Source organism: Poeciliopsis prolifica, unplaced genomic scaffold, assembly GCF_027474105.1.
Source record: "Poeciliopsis prolifica strain line A6 unplaced genomic scaffold, Auburn_PproV2 SCAFFOLD042, whole genome shotgun sequence".
Lineage (NCBI taxonomy): Eukaryota > Metazoa > Chordata > Actinopteri > Cyprinodontiformes > Poeciliidae > Poeciliopsis > Poeciliopsis prolifica.
This window is the reverse complement of record NW_026562417.1, coordinates 151577-168890: the sequence shown is the minus strand read 5'-3', so window position 1 is coordinate 168890 and position 17314 is coordinate 151577. Positions and strand designations below refer to the sequence as shown.

Sequence of the window (17314 nt, the reverse complement as noted above, 5' to 3'; positions counted from 1 at the left end):
CGTGGCTGCAGGAGAATTTGTTCCATGGGACATGCATCATCACATTAAATCACCTCCCTACCAAATTTGAAGTTTGTTGGAATTTCTGTCCCAGCTGTTCCTGCACAGTGGTTGCTTACGCAGCTGCAGCAGATCAGCCCCTCTCCACTGATCTGCCGTTTAACACGCAGAATCTGTTTTTGTGTTAATGTTTTCTGTCATTCCTCTTCTTTTTTTTTCTTTGACTTGTCTTGCTCTTTACGTTTGTGGTCTCTCTTGTCATTTACATAGTTGTGTTTGCCCCCCTTTATTCTCATACTCTCACATCACCTACTTCATCTGCCTTCTTTTTTAATTGAATCTAAGTGTAAATTCGTGTGGTCTGTGAAGGCTTCAGAGATTTATTAGAGAAAATTAGTGAACAAAGACCAAGGAACAGAGCAAACAGGTCAGGGAGAATGTTGTGGGGCTTGAGTTGTTTTCATAACCAAGAATGATTCATTTGTGTTTCCAGATGTGCAAAGCTGATCAAATACTCCAAAAGACTTACTAAAAGGTGATTCTAGAACCTTCTCGGAGTGAAACACATGCATGCCACACTTTTTAGACTTTTTGTGAAGAATTTCCTGTACATTATCCTTTGATTTCCACTTTACATCTTCTTTTCATTAGTCCAGAATATAACGTTTCTTAAAAAGCATTGAAGTTTGTTGTTAAAGAAACCCTAGATAAATTTGTTAATTAGTTAAATCTACCTTGGTCTTTCTGTTTGTCACTATATCTGTGAATATTTATTTGGAGTTTTTTGTTTAATAAATTTTATTGTAGAGTTTCAGTGGACGAAAAGCAGGCCCACAACTAGAATTCTGCACAGGAGCCAATCACAATCTTGGGCCAACCCTCCTCACCTGTACAGTAAAAATGACATTTTGTCACAAAGAATGGCATCTTCTGTCAAGGACATATTTATAATTTACATTATGTTATTTATATATTAGACTTCTTAATTTTGGCCCGAGACCAAATTTTGTCCCTAAAAAAAAATCCTTGACTCCTCGAGTATTTATCGAAACAGCTCATCATATTTCTTTCTCTTCATCCACCATGATCTATTATGGTGAACGCATTTCCATTCCTGTCCTGCAGGTGGCGGTAGTGCTGCTCTCTCCGCGGCGGTCTGTGCCGTTGAAGAGTGGCAAAGAAATTCACAGTAATCAAAGACGTACAGTCGCTATACCAAGGATAAACTGGGCTCGGAGAACCTCTACGGAAAGGTGAGACCTTCTGTTTGTTCCCCGACCGTGGCTTAGTGACTATTGCGAAGCTTTTTGTAAGAACTCTCATGTTAAATGAACCCGGAACTGGCTGTTTATATAGCTTGTGAAGCTAGGCAATTGTGTCACTCAGTGGCATATGTGGCAAATGGAGCGGCAGGAATAATAAAGGCTTGGAAGTGAAAAGTACATTTTAACATGACAAGCAGAAAAATAACGCACTGTCGCTGACATATTAATATGTATTAATGTAGGGCACGGCAAAATCTGAGTGATACACAAAAAGCTGATATCATACACAAGGAAACAAAACTTGCTCAAAGATATTGGTGTCTCTCAAGGTAAACAGAAACGGCTCAAGCTGCTGTAGATGAACGCCTGTTCAATCCAAAATCCATGCAGCAGTTACTGAAATATGTCAGATTTTAATATTCAAGCAGAACTGTGATCCCCTGAACTGATTGATCAGGACACAGCGTCCTTTTTTTAGGAGTTGAGGACTCTTCTGGGTGAAGCTGGTGGGGGAGGTGTCACAGTTTTTAAGTCAGCCAGCCTCCCCCTGACTGGAGCCATTGATAGGTGGCCTTGGCTGCACATAGGGCAGCATTCAGACCAGGTATATCTCTTGAGAGGCAGAACAATGGCTTCTTTCAGAAAAATGTTCACGTTAAAAGTCTGCTCAAAACAATTAGTTAATAGGAAAATTACAAATAGCAATGCTTATACGCCAACATCCTCCTTCAAAATAAGTGATTTAATTTGCACTTTTTTAAAAGTTTGGTACAGTATCTTGCAACTTATTAGTAACCTATGACTTTGCATAAATGAAATGGCTTTTCCCCCACATCTTTTCCAGGAGTGCCAATAAACGTGTCTACTTTCTATTTGTTACATTTTTTTTTGTCATAAAGAGTTTTGTTCAGAAAATGAATTTAATTTGGGCCTCTTTCCTCTGCAGGCACAGCTTTCCTCCCGTAGCAATGCGTTTGTGTCATCTGAGTTAGTAGTGGAGGTCCTCATGTAAGCCTCCCCCCTCCCTGTCCTGCAACGACCTCCACCGACCCGACACCATCTCCTTCCTCCTCCTCCGCCTCCTCTTCCTCCCTCCAGCTGCCCCTGTGATGCCTCCCTCGTGCTTTGGCTGTCTGTCACAGTACACCCATCATCATCTGGTTGTGTTCCTCCTCACCTTCTTTAGGTAATTTAGAAAATGTGTATTGCTTTTTTTAGGGACTATACTGTAAGAACTGTTGCAACTGTTTAAATTGTGACTTTTAAATTTAGTGAAAGTATGTCCGCTCAGTCGAAACACATAGTTTGCTGTTCTTTGGAGGTCAGACTTTCAGCCACAAGTATGGATCTGTCTTTTTTATCTTCTCTGCTCGGTTGATGCAATTTCCCTTTTCAATTTCACAGTTTTGACTGTTCAACTTAAGCCTAATTAGATAAGCTGCTCTCTTTCCAGTTCAACATGACATAACTTCACCTTCTCAGAGAATTTCCCAGTGTTTGATATTTAGCGGGCTTTTAACGTTTCCCATCCCTTCAACTTTTTTATGTTTTGTCACGTTACAGACTGCGGCGTAGACCAGCATAAAGTATCACACCACCACGAGTTGGAATGAAAATAACATGTTTAAAATCACTTTGAATAGTTATTATTTTTTTATTTCATTTTAGTTGTGGCTTCAAATTTTCAATTCTGTCTTCATCCAGCGGTGTTAGTATTGTATTTTTTGAGAATGCTTAGTTCCAGTTTAGTTTTTATCAGTTTCAGATGTAGTTCGGTTTTTGTCTGTTACGTAACAGGGGCAAGGCAGAAAATAAATCAAGTAAAGAAAAAAAGATTCGAAAGAAAATGCTTTCATTTACCGCAAACGAACGACCAGTAAATACACCAGTCAATTAAGAAAGACATATGGCAGGGTAACTAAACAATTCTGCAATAGTTTTATTTCAGTTAACAAAAATGTTTTTCTGTTTTTTTCTTCTAATTTTTATCTTGTTAGTTTTAATGATAACCTTGCACCTTCAGTCAACTAATCTGCAAATAGAGAGCTGCTATGTAGCTCATTTGGATATTTATTGACTGACTTATAAATAGTTTCTTCTAACATGCATTACGATTGTGTTTAAAGAGTGAAGGTCAACAAGAAGAGATTTGCTCAGAGCAGAGGTCAGATATCGAAGACAATAAAGACATATAGACATAGACATTTTGTACAACTCAAACACTGTGAGGAAAACCTATGTCATCTTGAACTAGATGAATCCAGCTGTGTTTCTTGCTTCTCAGCAGAGTCACGTTTTTCCTCTCTGTCTCTTCCCAGCTATGTGTTGCTGCACGCTTCCAGAAAGACCTTCAGCAATGTGAAGGTCAGCATCTCGGCCCAGTGGACGCCGTCCGCCCAGAACGACAGCGCTCCTGCGTTCTCTCCGGACGAGGTACCGGCAGCCGACACCCTGCAACAAATAAACTCTCTTCCGCGAAAATGTGTTCTTGGGCCCTGGGGGAAGTGTGTGTCTGAGGAAGTTTCTGTGATTTCTATTACCGTGCAGACATGGGAGGACAATCACCTGTTTGCTGATGAAAAGCAGGCCACGCTGTTTTTGGGAGCTCTGGACACGATCTTCCTCTTCTCATACGCGGTGGTGAGTCGGGAGAAAAAAGTGAGACACGTCCTGCCCAAGGAGGCGCTTCATTCAAACCACCGTGTGTTTGATGATCAACATGCAGGGTCTGTATCTGAGCGGCATCATCGGGGACAGAGTCAACCTGCGCTACGTGCTCTGCTTCGGCCTGTGCGGATCCGCCATAGTGGTGAGTGCCATGAACCTCACGGCTAACGCTTTAAACGTCTCCCCTCGTCTGACGCGTAATCCCTACATTTGCAGGAGTTCCTTTTCGGCACCCTGACCGAATGGCTCCACGTCTACAACGTCTACCTGTACTGCAGCCTGTGGGTGCTGAACGGCCTGCTGCAGTCGGCCGTCTGGCCCTGCGTGGTGGCCGTCATGGGCAACTGGTTCGGCAAGACGGGGTGCGCGATGAACCTCGGACACTTAAACATCCTGAAACGTGTAGTCAGAGACGGACGCTCAAACATATACTTCGTTTAGATTCAGTTTTGTCTGCAGGAGGAAATATTAACACAAGTTAGAGGGCTGTCTTTTTGAGTTACAGCTGCTTTATTTGTGGAAGGTGAATGACAACGAGGAAGGGGTCAGTTTTTTGATACAGCCGTGTTGTTTTGCAGGCGCGGCTTCGTGTTTGGACTGTGGAGTGCCTGCGCCTCGGTGGGGAACATACTGGGTGCCTTTCTGGCCTCAAGCGTGCTCAAGTACGGATATGAGGTCAGTCTGTTACATCATCAGTATAAGCTTGTTTAACTTCTGACACTTTTGAAGTTTTAGCGACTTTTTTTTTTTTTTAATTAAAATAGTTTCACTTTACAAAGTCAAACTATTTGGAGAAATACTAAAATTTCTTTGTTCGCTGCTGAATCGCATGTTTCTAGTGGCTGAAGCACAGCAAACATGTACCACGTCTGTTTTTATAATCTGAGAAATTTGGTATTTTAAAACGAGTGTGAGGTCAAGTCTCTTTATCTCATTATCATCTGCTTCCTCTAGCACTGCCTGGCTTTAGATACTAATGTCAACCATGTGGTATTCTTGTTTCTAGTACGCCTTCCTGGTTACTTCTGTGGTGCAGTTTGCTGGCGGGGTGGTGGTGTTCTTTGGCCTCCTGACCTCGCCAAAGGAAGTCGGTAAGAGCCGAAAGAAGTACGAACGATTGCGAAGAGCCACGAGACACAGTAACCACCACTGCCACCACTAACTCTGTCTGTATCTACTACACCTTCGTTGAGACTTGCTTGTATTTTCCTGGCAGGTTTGCACTTGGAGTTAGAAACCGGGCTGAGCCCGGTGGAGACAGACACGGACAGCCACAGACCGCTGATGAGTGACGAGGAGGATGACGAACAGGAGGTGGAGACGTACAGCCAACGATGCGGCGCGGATCAGCCACCGGAGGAACCTGTGGACGAGCCTCCTCACGCCATTGGCTTTTTCCAGGCGTTCTGCCTTCCTGGAGTCCTGCTCGTGAGTCTGATTTGATTGGTCCAAGCAAACTTGAATCAGGCATTCAAGGGTCCTGAAAACTCTGGACTCCGATTCAACAGACTTCTGCTTTTGATTATGATGTAAATCTTCTCTGCTCACGTCGCAGTACTCCTTGGCGTACGCGTGCCTGAAGCTGGTCAACTACTCCTTCTTCTTCTGGCTGCCTTTCTACCTGAGCAACAACTACGGGTGGAAGGAGGCCAAGGCCGACCGGCTGTCCGTGTGGTACGATGTCGGCGGAATCGTGGGTAATGACACCGTTTTGTGTCGGCCGCTTGGTTTGGTTTTGTGATTTCTACTTGAGTGCGTGACGTTGTGCGTCTGTGGCAGGGGGAACCCTTCAAGGTCTGATCTCTGACTTCATGGGGAAGAGAGCGCCTGTGTTGGTTTTCAGCCTCGTAATGGCAATGGGCTCCCTGGTGGGATACAGCCGTGAGTTTTTTGCACCCACAGCATCGACGCATGTTTCCATGCGAAACGTAGGGTCATAGTTTATAGTTCTGCCTCTGAACTCCTCAGACTCTCCTAATGACAAGGTGATCAACGCAGTGATCCTGGCGATCACTGGCTTCTTCATCGGCGGCCCGTCCAACATGATCAGCTCGGCCATTTCTGCAGATCTGGGGAGACAGGACATCCTGAGGGGCAGCCAGGAGGCCCTGGCAACCGTCACGGGGATAGTGGATGGAACCGGGAGTATAGGAGCTGCTGTGGGACAGGTGAGCCGGAATGAGGATTGGGAGAAAAATCATCAATCCTGGAGGATTAACCAAAGAAATGCTTTTAAAATGCCAATGTTGCGCTTAGATGGGCATTTCATCAAAACAGATTTGGAGAAAATTCACCATGTCGACTCATCCTTAAAAATTCTTGAATTCATGTGTCTAAAATTACAGTCTTAAAAAGCCTTAAATTAATTGAGAAGAAATAATTGTTAATCACAGGTCTTAAATTTTGTTGTGGCAGACTATGAAATTCTCGTATAGTCTATGTAGTTTTCTTTGTTCTGACAGAACTTTACTATTGAGCAAAAATTTGAGTCTCATACTGGCAGTTAGCTATTGGTAGCTAACTGCTAATGTAACCTTGCCAGCAACTTAGCTAGTAGTAAGTAGCTACTTTGCTACTTGGCTAGCAAGAATACATTAACCTACATTAGCAAGAGTATATTATTAACTAATATGCCCTTCGCTAAGTTGCTTATCACCAGTTGGCTGGACAAAGTTCATATTGGCCATTGGCTTACTTCCGTTTCCAGCGAACGCAATTTTTTTTACTTTACCTTTTTCTGACATGTCTGTGGTCAGTTTTGTTAACAATGGTCTTAAAAAGTCTTACTTTTGACTTGGTGACCAGAGGATGACACCATTTTCTGGTCACATGAGAAACAAAATGCAACTTTGTGGCTGACATCTAAAACACGTTGACAGGGTAAAAGATCATCACAGATAGAAGACTTTATATTTATTATTACATAGAAATCTGAATAATGGAGCTTGAATATTTACCCTTCACTGTCACCGTTCCATTTGTAATCCCGCAGTACCTGGTGTCGCTGATTGAGAGCAGACTGGGCTGGATGAGTGTTTTCTACTTCTTCATCGTCATGGTATCGAAACCATCCCAAGTTTCCGCATAAGTGACTATTCATCCCGATAGCTTTTCATGTTTGTGTTGTTTTTCTAATGTGCGTTATTTTGTTTTGCCTGTGCAACGACAGACAGGGGGCAGCATTGTCTTCATCGCGCCGTTGCTCGTCAGAGAACTGCGAGACATGTGGAGAGACCGGCAAGCTCTGCGCCACCAGCTCTAAGAGCCCGACCGTCGGCTCCGGTTCTGCTCATTCGCTCGGCTCCAGGATCTATAAGGTTCGCCGTCAGCCAGAACAGAAACGTTAAAACGTTCTGTAAGGCTTCACTGAGCTCAACACAGGGAGGGTTTAGCTGAAGTGCTGGGGGCGTGTGGTGTACATATTTTAACGTTGTAAATTAATGTAAATAATTCTCTTTCTCCTCAAGCACTTCAGTTGATATGAGTCTTGAATCAGGAATGTAGACGTGAGGTTAAAATGAAGACTGTGAATAGTGATTGTAGTTTTGTAATCTTGCACTCAGATTTGAGTTTTCTTCATCGGTCTGACATTATTTCAGTGAACCACTTTAATCTTCGTCTTTGTTTACAATCGGGGGGGACTGGTCCTATCGTTCACTTACGCCACCGAATCCTTTTGTTTACGCTTTCTTTATTCAGAAATGTTTACACTTTTAGTTTCTGGTTCTTAATTGGTGACAAAGTCGCACTCTTCAAATGCGGCGCGGCATTCTTTAAACTTACAGCGGCCCCCACATTTATCTGAGCCCTCGTAAAATAAACGGATCTTTTTGTTCTGTAGCATAAACTTGCACCATAATCTTAGCTAATCTTAAAATCTTTTATTGGGTTTCTACAAACCCAATAAAAGTATTAAAAGCAACAAGCTGTTCTTTGAAGAATCACCCAGATTAAAACAATCCTCATCCTGATTTATCACAGTTCTGGCTGTTTTCAGTATTTTTTATTATTGGCAGTATGGACAGGTGAAGGTGATCCTGTCCATACTGCCAATATTTTTGCTATTTTATGACAGATCTTACTTTATATGACTGATGAAGAACCTCTGTATCATCTCCTAGTTACAAAAAAAAATTAGAAACTTCTCAAATTTAAGTATTTTTTTTAATTATTTTGACAAAATATGTGGTTACATTTTATTTATTTCTTATGGATTTCAGTCCAAAGATTGAAGAAATATTTTAAGACCCACTAAAGCTTTTTAATTCTTGGTGGTTTGTCCACCAAATAAAACTTGGTTTTATTATGAAAGCAAATTAATTATTCTTTTTTTACATTTACGAGTAAAAATCAACATTTTTGCAAGGATAAAAGTCTGTCTCATAAAATGAGGCCATTTGAGTCCTTTCTAAATATAAAAACTGTAGAAAAGCAGTCGGCTGCTTAAAAATACAGGACAAGCTTGAAATTGAATTTCCTTGACTCAAAGTAAAATTTTCCATCATTACTGCAGAGAAAATGGTTAGCTGCAACATTTTGTGTAACAGTTTATCAGGGATGTAAATAAATGTGAAGAGAGCTGTGTCTTTGCACAGACTTTACATTTATTTTTGGCTCAATGTAAAATCAAACCTTTATAAAATATTCAGTTTTGACAGTTGCCAACTTCTTTTCATGACTAGAAGTAGATATTGTTTTGTCAAAATGATTTTTTATTTTTTTTTTTTGCATTTATTTTAATGCTATCTGATATCAGGTCATAATATATTCAACTATAAATCTGTTTATGGGAGGAGCCAAACACATGTAATGGATTGTAAAAAATAAGTAGGTGTGAAATTTTTCCTCTGTATTTTTTAATGGTTTCATTTATGTGCATCTTTTAACTGTAACTTCTACTTCTGTGTGAAATAAATGCAAAGTCGCCATCAAGCTACAAGCAGTTTTGCGTCAGATCCACTAGGGGGCGCAGATTAAACTTCAAATTCCACCTTTTCTTTGGATTCTCTCGAAGCCAGACATGCGAGATCCACATCAATGTGATTTCTCTTCATATTTATTTATTGATGAAACAAACCAAATGAAATTTGTTATGAAAAGCTGGAGAGCAACAATACAAATATTATCCAAAAAGATGGTGATACAAAGGTACATGAACCAGCATTAAATTACAGTTGAATTATTACAAAATGGTGTACAAAATATCTTACATTCATGCATGTACAAAATAAAATAAACACTTCTGCTGAAGCTGCAAAATAATAGTTTGCAACCTCTGGAAACGGATTTATTGTTTTATTTATTTTTTATTTTTTCAATAAACTTTAACGAGGAATAATGTGGCTACACTAAGCTGAAAGTCTCAGTCTGAAGCCGAGTCTGCTGCCCTGTGTCTGTTCTCCACAGATTTCGCCATTGCAATAAAAGTAGTTCTTAGATAAATAGTGCAAAGATATATATTTTTTAAAGTAATCTGACTTTATAGTTAGGAGAAAAAAAAAAAAAGATAAGAAACTTTGAATTATGCTCCTGCTGTTTGAAAACTTTTGGCTCACATTGACAGATTTATTGTCGAGCAACTAGACAAAACGAGACAGAAATGTCCTTTGTTGGAGATTTAGGGGTCTGGGTGGGACATTTTCTCAGGACGGTCCGTATTTTTTCACCCCCTCAGTGCTGCTCCACTTGCTCGATCTATTCTGGGAAAGCCGTCACATGAAAAGTGAAGTAAAGTGAAAGCGGTCAAACCCGCCCACCCCGAGTTCTGACACACTGACTCTTTCACCACAACAGAACACGACTCTCTCTTTAGTCTTTGCTTTCATTGCCGCCAAACACAAACAAACTCAGCTTTTTACCTTGTCTCTGTATCGTTGAATAACCGTATTGAGGTAGTAATAGAGGATAAATCCAGCATATGGCTATTTGTTTTTAATTACTGCTGCAATATCCTGTAGAAGAAACATTCCAGTGGGTTTTGGGGGGGGGAGGGAGGGGGTTTGTTTGTTTTTTTCCACTAATGTTCACTAGAGCTGCTAATCCTGCTTTGTTTGAATGACATCACAAGAGGCACAAGACCTGGAAACAAAGAATAGATGAAAGACAATAATAAAATATAATACAGCGTAATCAAAACAACTCGTGTCTGTGGTCTAATGTGATGTCTCCAGAGGCCTGTCTTAATTTTAAAGATATTTTCCAACAAAATGGTAAAATAATAATGGTAACAAATTATTGGAAATTCATTAGATTTGACTTGAAGTAGGTAGTTTTAAGTCTTAAAACTGAAGCAAATGTAATTTGGTATTTTAAAGCCCCGTAGGCAATTTAAAGTGAACTAGTTTGGGATCTGTCGCTCTTAGTTTTTAACACATCGATTGCTTTGGTCGCTCATTTTACAACTTGTGTCACAAACCCTCGCATGCATGCAGAATCGAGGAACTGGATTGCAACAGAACAGGCGAGCTGGACTCTTCGTATAAAAACTCTTTCGAAGGAAAAAAACAAAAGCAGAAGTAAAACGTTTGGCTTCTCTGAGCTCTGAAAACAGGAAACCTTAATGAGTTCAAAAAAAAAAAACAAGTGGAAAATGCTACATATTACAAGCAAAATGCTGAATAAATCACAGCAAACAGGATTTCTCATCACGTTGCCAAAAAGCCTCTACAATGCAAAAATAGAAGTTTGCCTTTTGTACATTATTCTGCCGTGTTGAACTGTGACGTTTAAGTGACTTCTTGAATAAAGTACCTCAGGATTCATAGATTTTGAATTTGGAGTTTTACTGACATCATTAGACAGTTTTTACTATTTTAAGTAATTTCTGACCATCATTTTTCCACTGTCGGATCCCAGTCACATACATTGAAGTTTCTGGTAGGAAGTAAAATACTATTTTCACTAAATACTATTTTATTTTTCCTCGTTCTGAATGCTGTTGCAAGGCACTGCAGTTATGGCACTTTATTTTACCTTGTTTTGCACAATGGGTAATCATTATCTATTATTTTTGTTTTTTTATCTTGGACCATGATCTTTAATATAAACAGAAAATACTTAATACTCTGTCATCCAGCTTTTAAAATGCATAGCCGACACCCGCCGACCTCTGACCTGGAGCTAATGACAGTCGTGCTGCCACGTTTTGAACCCTGGCTGAGGTTTTGACCCCTGCTCCGACTCCAGCTTTAAGAGTCTCAGGGTGAAGCCAAAAGGCTAAGTGTGCTGAGGCAGTAAACACTCTGATAAGAGACCTGGAATGACTTGGGGCAAAAGAAAAAAACAAAAAAAAAAACAGTGATCATGGGCTGAGGTCAACGTCCTTTTTGCTGTTTTAGTATCTTGAATGAGTGCATTTAATATTATTTCACAGTATTAAAAGAAGCTGAATAAAACAGTTTATAAAATATTCAGTGTGTATGTATATACATATATTTATCCACTGAAAACTCGAGTCTGAGCTTGACTGAATAAAAAGAAAGGTAGCTTCCTTGCACTGAAAGTTAAATGCGAGTTGGAGCCTGAAGTTTTAAGGCCCAACATTGGATAAGCTTATAAACAATCTGTTATAAATTGCTACATAAGTACATATGAACTATATCATGTTGAGTGTTGAGGGCTGGAGACCACTTAGTGATGTTTCTGTGGAGATTGTCGAACTTTTCTACTGCCGAGAGGAAGCTTTGCTGGGCATGAGTTTCCTCTTTTTCACCTTAAAGAAATCTGAAAGGGAAAAAAATATATATGTATATATTTCAATACTTTCTAAAAGTTACGTGAATTTTACAAAAGTAAAGAAACATATGATGCATAAATGCAGCAGGCTGACCTGTGATTGCAGATTGTCTGCGTTTTCCCAGTCGCTGAAGTGGGTAGCTCCCTCTAGTGGTCACTTCCAGGTACTCTTCCCCAGATGAGCTCCCAGAGGCAGGAGAGCCGTCTTCCTCCATCGACGACGTTGAGGTGCTCCTCGTGATTTTTCTGGCCAACACCGCGGGCCTCACCAAGCAGCTCCGGTAAAACGCCGGCACGTCCTGGCACCCAAGCTCCACCCATTCCACGTGTGCGCCCTCTCCTGGCACGTCTCTCTGGAAGTCAAAGTTCCAGCGCTTGTTGGCGACCTCCACGCTCATGCGGAACAGCTGCTGGAAGTCCCGCTGGAGCTGCTGGTGGTCGACAGGGCCGAAGAGGTTTCTCCGCACTGGCCCAACCTTCAGCTTCAAGGCGTCAATGCCTTGGAGAGTCGAGGTCTCGAACTCAGACGTCATGGTTCCTCCGGACGATGTTGACGTAGAAGCCATCATCATATCCCTGTTAGGAGAACAAGCCGTATATAAGCGCTTCATGCATTCCGTTGCGTCTCAAAGAAAGTAAACTGGAGTAAAATTTAGTGTTTTCCCCCACAAACAAGCATTATTTGCCCCATTTATGGATCAGAAACACAAGCGGTCGAACCTGCTGGGCAATTACTGCACCAGCAGGTTCCTGGACTAACACCAAATAAATCTCCAACAATGTTCAGCGCCTGCCCAGCTGTGTCAGAAAGAGTCTCCACCTGCTCTGGAGCCTACCAGTCAAAGGTCACGCAGGAGAGGTCCATGAAGGCTTTTGATGAGGAATGTTTCCTGCATTCCCCTCTCTGCCACAGTTAATTAGAGCAATGCAGCTGAATTCCTAGATGGAGCTCCAGCTCTGCGTTTTCAGCTCGATGTTAGCGGAGCTCACTTATATCTGCAGCCTATTAAATTCTGGCTCAGACAGAGAGATGAACAATCAACCAGCTTGAGCCACTCTGAGATGCCCGCGTTATCATCAGTAGTGTGTGCAAAACTTTGTCGATATTATGCTAATGTACACACAAAAGTTGGATGTTGGTGTTTCTATTAAGATCTGAAGCATCTGAAGAACCACTTCGTGCTAGCGCAAAAAAATTTCTCTTGTTTTTTTCAAATTTAGTGTTTCAATTAAGCAAATACGTTTCTGTAAATCCAACTTTACGATGACTGGAAACGCAGCCTCTGTCTCTCCAATAATTTCCAGATAGGCAAGTACAAAAAAACTAATACCCACTGGCAGGAGGTTCATTGTCAACAACTGGATTGGTTTCAGGAGGCTCTTGAAAAGTTATTTTTAATATGTGAAATGTCTCCTCTGACGAAAATTGTTTTAAAAAAAATCTGGATTTTTCTCTTTATTGACAATTTAAAAACTGGATCTTCTGTGGCGAGCCAAATGTTTTTGTTTTTTTCCCCCCTGAGCAGTTGTTTGTGTAAACCTTGCAGACTCCCAACTTTGCACAAACTCTTCTGTGTCGTTTATGGATCTTAACCTGAACTGGTGAGCTGAAGGGGGAAAAAAGAAAAAAAACAAACAAACAGGGACCACATCAGTGTGAAGACAGAAATTTGGGGCCCCTCAGGGGTCCGTGGGAGGAGAATTAAACGATGTTTCAGCGGTTTTGACACATCCAGAACAAAATGTACCAAATTAGTACAAACAGCTGTGAGAACCCCACACCTCAAAGTTAACACTGCGTCCCCTAAAGAGCCTTTTAGTTGAAGAAAAGCCTCCTTTGTTCTCAGTTGTTTTCCCCGTTCAAGGCTTGATAGCGCGAGTGAAAGTTGTTTGCGTGGAGTGGAGCGGAGTGGGCGCGGTGCGCGTGCGGCTCAGGTTTCCACCGCGGTCGGTCGGTGGGTCCGCTCCCACAGTAACGGCGAGAAAATTCACCGGAAAGCCAGCACAAGTGTGGAAAAATAACAAGCGCTCGTATTCCACGGTCCACCTTTATTTTTTACTTGTCTGTTTGTTTTGCCCGCGCTGAAGACAAGTGAACGTAACGGGAGGTCAAATCTCGGGCTGCGCGCAGTGACGCAGTTAGATTCGCGGAGGATGTGGGTTAATGAGATGCGACACAGAAACGCTGCGCGTCGTGTCAACATCCACTTTGCAGGCACGACACGCGCAAATTCATCACATACGAAATAGAGAAGAAGAAGAAGAAGAAGAAATAAAGCACACGCACAGTGCGTGTCGACGCGTTTTAAATCAAAAAACGAATCACAGTTTGTTTCACGTTCACATGCTGGCGAGAAAAATAAAAACTCCCTCTTACCATCGGCGTAAGTGTCTTAAGATGAAGTTTCCCCAAGACGAACGACTCCCGTAGAGTGACAACACCCCGTGGACATAAACAGTGTCACGTTGTCAAGTTCCAGGAGTCTCTGCCCACCAAATGATACTTTTAGCCTCCTTATCTGGGCGACTTGTTTGTTGTGGACTCAGGAGACAGGAGGGGACGTCCTACGAGAAGGAGACGGTCACGTGGTTTCCGTCAAAACACTCTCTCTCTCTCTCTTTCTCTCTCTATCTGAGCGCCGAGGTGGAGCGCAACTCCCGATTCTGAGCGTCAGTGAACGCAGCGCAAAGTGCTCGTAAACTAAGCCGCGAGAAGACGCAGTTAGAGCGCGTAACGTTGCTCGTGCGTTTAGTTTGAGAGTCCGTGGAGTGAAAATGCTCTCCAGTTTTAGTCTGCTTGTCCTTTTAGCTGCAGCTCTCACTGCTCTCCCTCTCTCCTCCTCTCTCTCTCTCTCTCTCTCTGTTTTTCTCTGGGCGGTCGAAAGTAGGTCAACTATTTTGGCACGGGCCTCATTTCCCTCCTTCTTCCTCAAATGTGACACACATTCTCGTGGAGCCCTGGCATCACGTTTGATTCTGGCTCCTCGCCCGTACCTCCAGTCACGTTGAGCTGCAACGTGACCAGGAACACTTTCTCCTCTCCTTCACGTCCCAATAATTATTTTAGTATTCCCGCGAAAAGAGAGAGGGGCAGTGAAACAAGCTGCAGGGCTACTGAAAGCTTTTCTTTTTTTCTCTCTCTCTCTCTCTCTCTCCCCTCAACTGACCTACTGACCTGACCTCATTGATTCTGAATAAAACCAGTGTAGATACCTCATCACCTTCTTCTACCTTAAGTCTCCCAGCTTTACACATTCACAGACTGAAACCTTTGACCACTTGTCTTTGCCAAATAGATAATAAGTCTTAGACTAGACAGAGGACAGTTGTCTTATCTTGAAACTGATCCGTCATTGGTTTTAGGTTTGCATTTCGACCCAGCAAGTTGTGGTATGTGATATGGGCCTGATGGGCAGTCACCCAGGGCGGCATAAAGCACCACACAAGTAGGATGAGAACTGAAACGGATGCACAAAGCATCAGATTTAAAAATAAAACCATACAACTTATGAACAAGTTTTTTATTGCTTTAAAGGCGTCGGAAAGTTCGACATGTGCAGAACTTCTATACTTTTTGAATTTTTTATGAATATATTAATCAATTTCCATGTACTTCCTAATCATGAAGTACTTTGTATCTAATATAAAAACCTAGCATAATACATTGAGGTTTGTGGCTATGACAAAACATAATTTAAAAGTGATGAAAACTGTTGCACTGGCTGCATTGCAAAATGTATCTTTGTAGTTTCAACAGACCAAATGTTTCACTTCATGGCTTCGTTACCAGTTTATTTTCAATCAAATAATAATCATAATAATAATTATAAAAATGTTCAGCATGCATACGCTTTTAAAGAATCACACATACAAATCCCACAGCAGAGCAGAAACATCCTTTACTGTCACACAATGGAGACATTTCTGTGCATCATCAGCAAAAACAACAGATACTCACACAAACGTGTATAAATATACACACATGTATGTATGTACACATATATATTTAAACTCCCGTGACGATGAAAAGTGTCATTAAAGTTGCAGCATGACTGTAAATAAAGCCACAATGAAACTGATCATATTTCTGTTGTTTAAACGAAGATCTGCAGTGACTGCCTGCATCAAGTCCTGTCATAAAACAGTTGTTACATATTTGAAGCTGATCAGTCACGCAAAGTTACATTAACTGAAACTTGAGGCTGTAGCGGAACAAAAGAAAAATACTTTTGTCAAAGCACTGCGGTGTCCATGTCTTTAAAAATAAACTAAACGTGCTTTCACCGGATTTTAGTATCTGGAGTACGAAAATAATCCCACAGACATCATTTTCTTTTTTTCAGACCAGACGCACGTTAGTTCTTTCTTTGCTCTTCTTCTTTTGTTTTTTCCTAGCACACTATATGCCCGTTATGATGTGCTGTTAAAGCCATCCGAGTCATCTGAGCGACCCGCTGACCAGACGACGCCCCTCACTCTGCACTTCCACTCCCACTTTTACCCAGAAAACCTGACAACTCCACTCGGCGTCTGGAGATCCAACAAGCTCTGTGTTGTTCTTCACTTGATTCACGTGCAGCAAGAAGAAACAATGCACGTTTTTTTTTTTTTTTTTGCCATAATCCCTCGCGAGAAGACGATTTATTATTCAGGGTTTTTTGGGTCTCTCTTGTGAAAATAAATAGTGTGTGTCCCTGCTTCCTATTGCTCTACAAATGTGTGTGTGGAGGAGCCTAATGAGGCTGTTTTGACCTGTATTTACAGTCAGCTTGTTGTTCCATATTAAAGGCCTAATCCTCTTGTTCTCCACTGTGCTACCCTCCTCTTTCTTTCCCTAATCCTGAGCTGAGTGTTACATGTGGAGTCATTAATCCCATTGTTTTGCCACTTTTGAATACATTACCGTGCTCGTAAAAAAAACAAAAAAACAAAAAAAACAACAGTCACATAGCGCTATGTGACTCGGCTCCAAACAGTAGGAACTGTCATGGTGGGTCTTGTGTTTCCCCGCATTACGTCTGGTCAGAGGATAAAAGAGTGAGAATGGACTAGTCAAAGTCCTGTTGAGAATAAATGGCAAAATTTGAAATCTAATTGAGGTGAAGTTCCTGCTCCCTTTCCACATTTCTGCATCACCGATAGTTTTGCCAGAAAGTCGTTTTGAGAAAAAAAAAACGTGCGACCCAAAGTATCTGGAGCTGAAGACGCCTCAGGAAGACGCTTGACACGTACTGTGAGTCAGTTTCCTCTCGGCAGGAAGTGGAAGGAGGAGGAGAAGAAGAAGAAGAAGAAAAGGATCACAGCAGAGAGCAGCTTTTTGGTTCACAGGTGCGGCGTGGGGGTTTCCAAGGTCCTCTTGCCCTTCAGCTGCGGAAGCGAAGCGCTGCAGAGTCTCGCCGCAAAACCAGAGATTGTTTACGCGCCACGACGAAACGCAAACAATGCAAAGACGCAGAAGTGCAACGCGAAATATGACAGAAGAGGAAAATGAGCAATTTCTGGCATTGAATGTAAAAGATGCACAGTTTGTAATTGTTATTAAATGTCTGCAAGGATATAAAATAACGTCTCGCCTCATGGGTTAAAATCAGTCCTGCAGATAAAGATCTACCCAAGCAAAGGAACTTTGGACCTTTGCATTTGTTTTT

General features: G+C 41.7%; 2 protein-coding genes across 2 annotated transcripts; one reads left to right on the top strand and one right to left on the bottom strand.

Moving 5' to 3' along the window:
- Positions 1-1146: 1146 nt before the first annotated feature.
- Positions 1147-8878, top strand: slc37a3 (solute carrier family 37 member 3). Its single transcript, XM_055055544.1, has 14 exons — positions 1147-1253; positions 2212-2451; positions 3584-3698; positions 3813-3905; positions 3991-4074; positions 4149-4294; positions 4511-4607; positions 4939-5023; positions 5149-5360; positions 5488-5629; positions 5712-5813; positions 5901-6100; positions 6925-6990; positions 7102-8878. The coding sequence occupies exons 2-14, from the start codon at positions 2375-2377 to the stop codon at positions 7192-7194; spliced, it is 1512 nt and encodes a 503-aa protein (XP_054911519.1). The 5' UTR covers positions 1147-1253; positions 2212-2374; the 3' UTR covers positions 7195-8878.
- Positions 8879-8972: 94 nt separating this feature from the next.
- On the bottom strand, positions 8973-14457 carry LOC129376091 (cyclin-dependent kinase inhibitor 1B-like). The gene is made up of 3 exons (XM_055055545.1): positions 14044-14457; positions 11761-12242; positions 8973-11654 (listed from the first exon to the last, which is right to left on the bottom strand). The coding sequence occupies exons 2-3, from the start codon at positions 12236-12238 to the stop codon at positions 11596-11598; spliced, it is 537 nt and encodes a 178-aa protein (XP_054911520.1). The 5' UTR covers positions 12239-12242; positions 14044-14457; the 3' UTR covers positions 8973-11595.
- Between the last annotated feature and the right edge of the window lie 2857 nt (positions 14458-17314).

Excerpts from the sequence above, each read along its gene's own strand:
- LOC129376091 (XM_055055545.1), bottom strand. The coding sequence starts at position 12,238 with ATGATGATGGCTTCTACGTCAACATCGTCCGGAGGAACCATGACGTCT. Across the intron at positions 11,655-11,760 it reads CAGACAATCTGCAATCACAG|ATTTCTTTAAGGTGAAAAAG; the intron begins GTCAGCCTGCTG and ends TTTCCCTTTCAG.
- slc37a3 (XM_055055544.1), top strand. The coding sequence starts at position 2,375 with ATGCCTCCCTCGTGCTTTGGCTGTCTGTCACAGTACACCCATCATCAT. Across the intron at positions 3,906-3,990 it reads TCCTCTTCTCATACGCGGTG|GGTCTGTATCTGAGCGGCAT; the intron begins GTGAGTCGGGAG and ends ATCAACATGCAG. Across the intron at positions 6,991-7,101 it reads TCTACTTCTTCATCGTCATG|ACAGGGGGCAGCATTGTCTT; the intron begins GTATCGAAACCA and ends GTGCAACGACAG.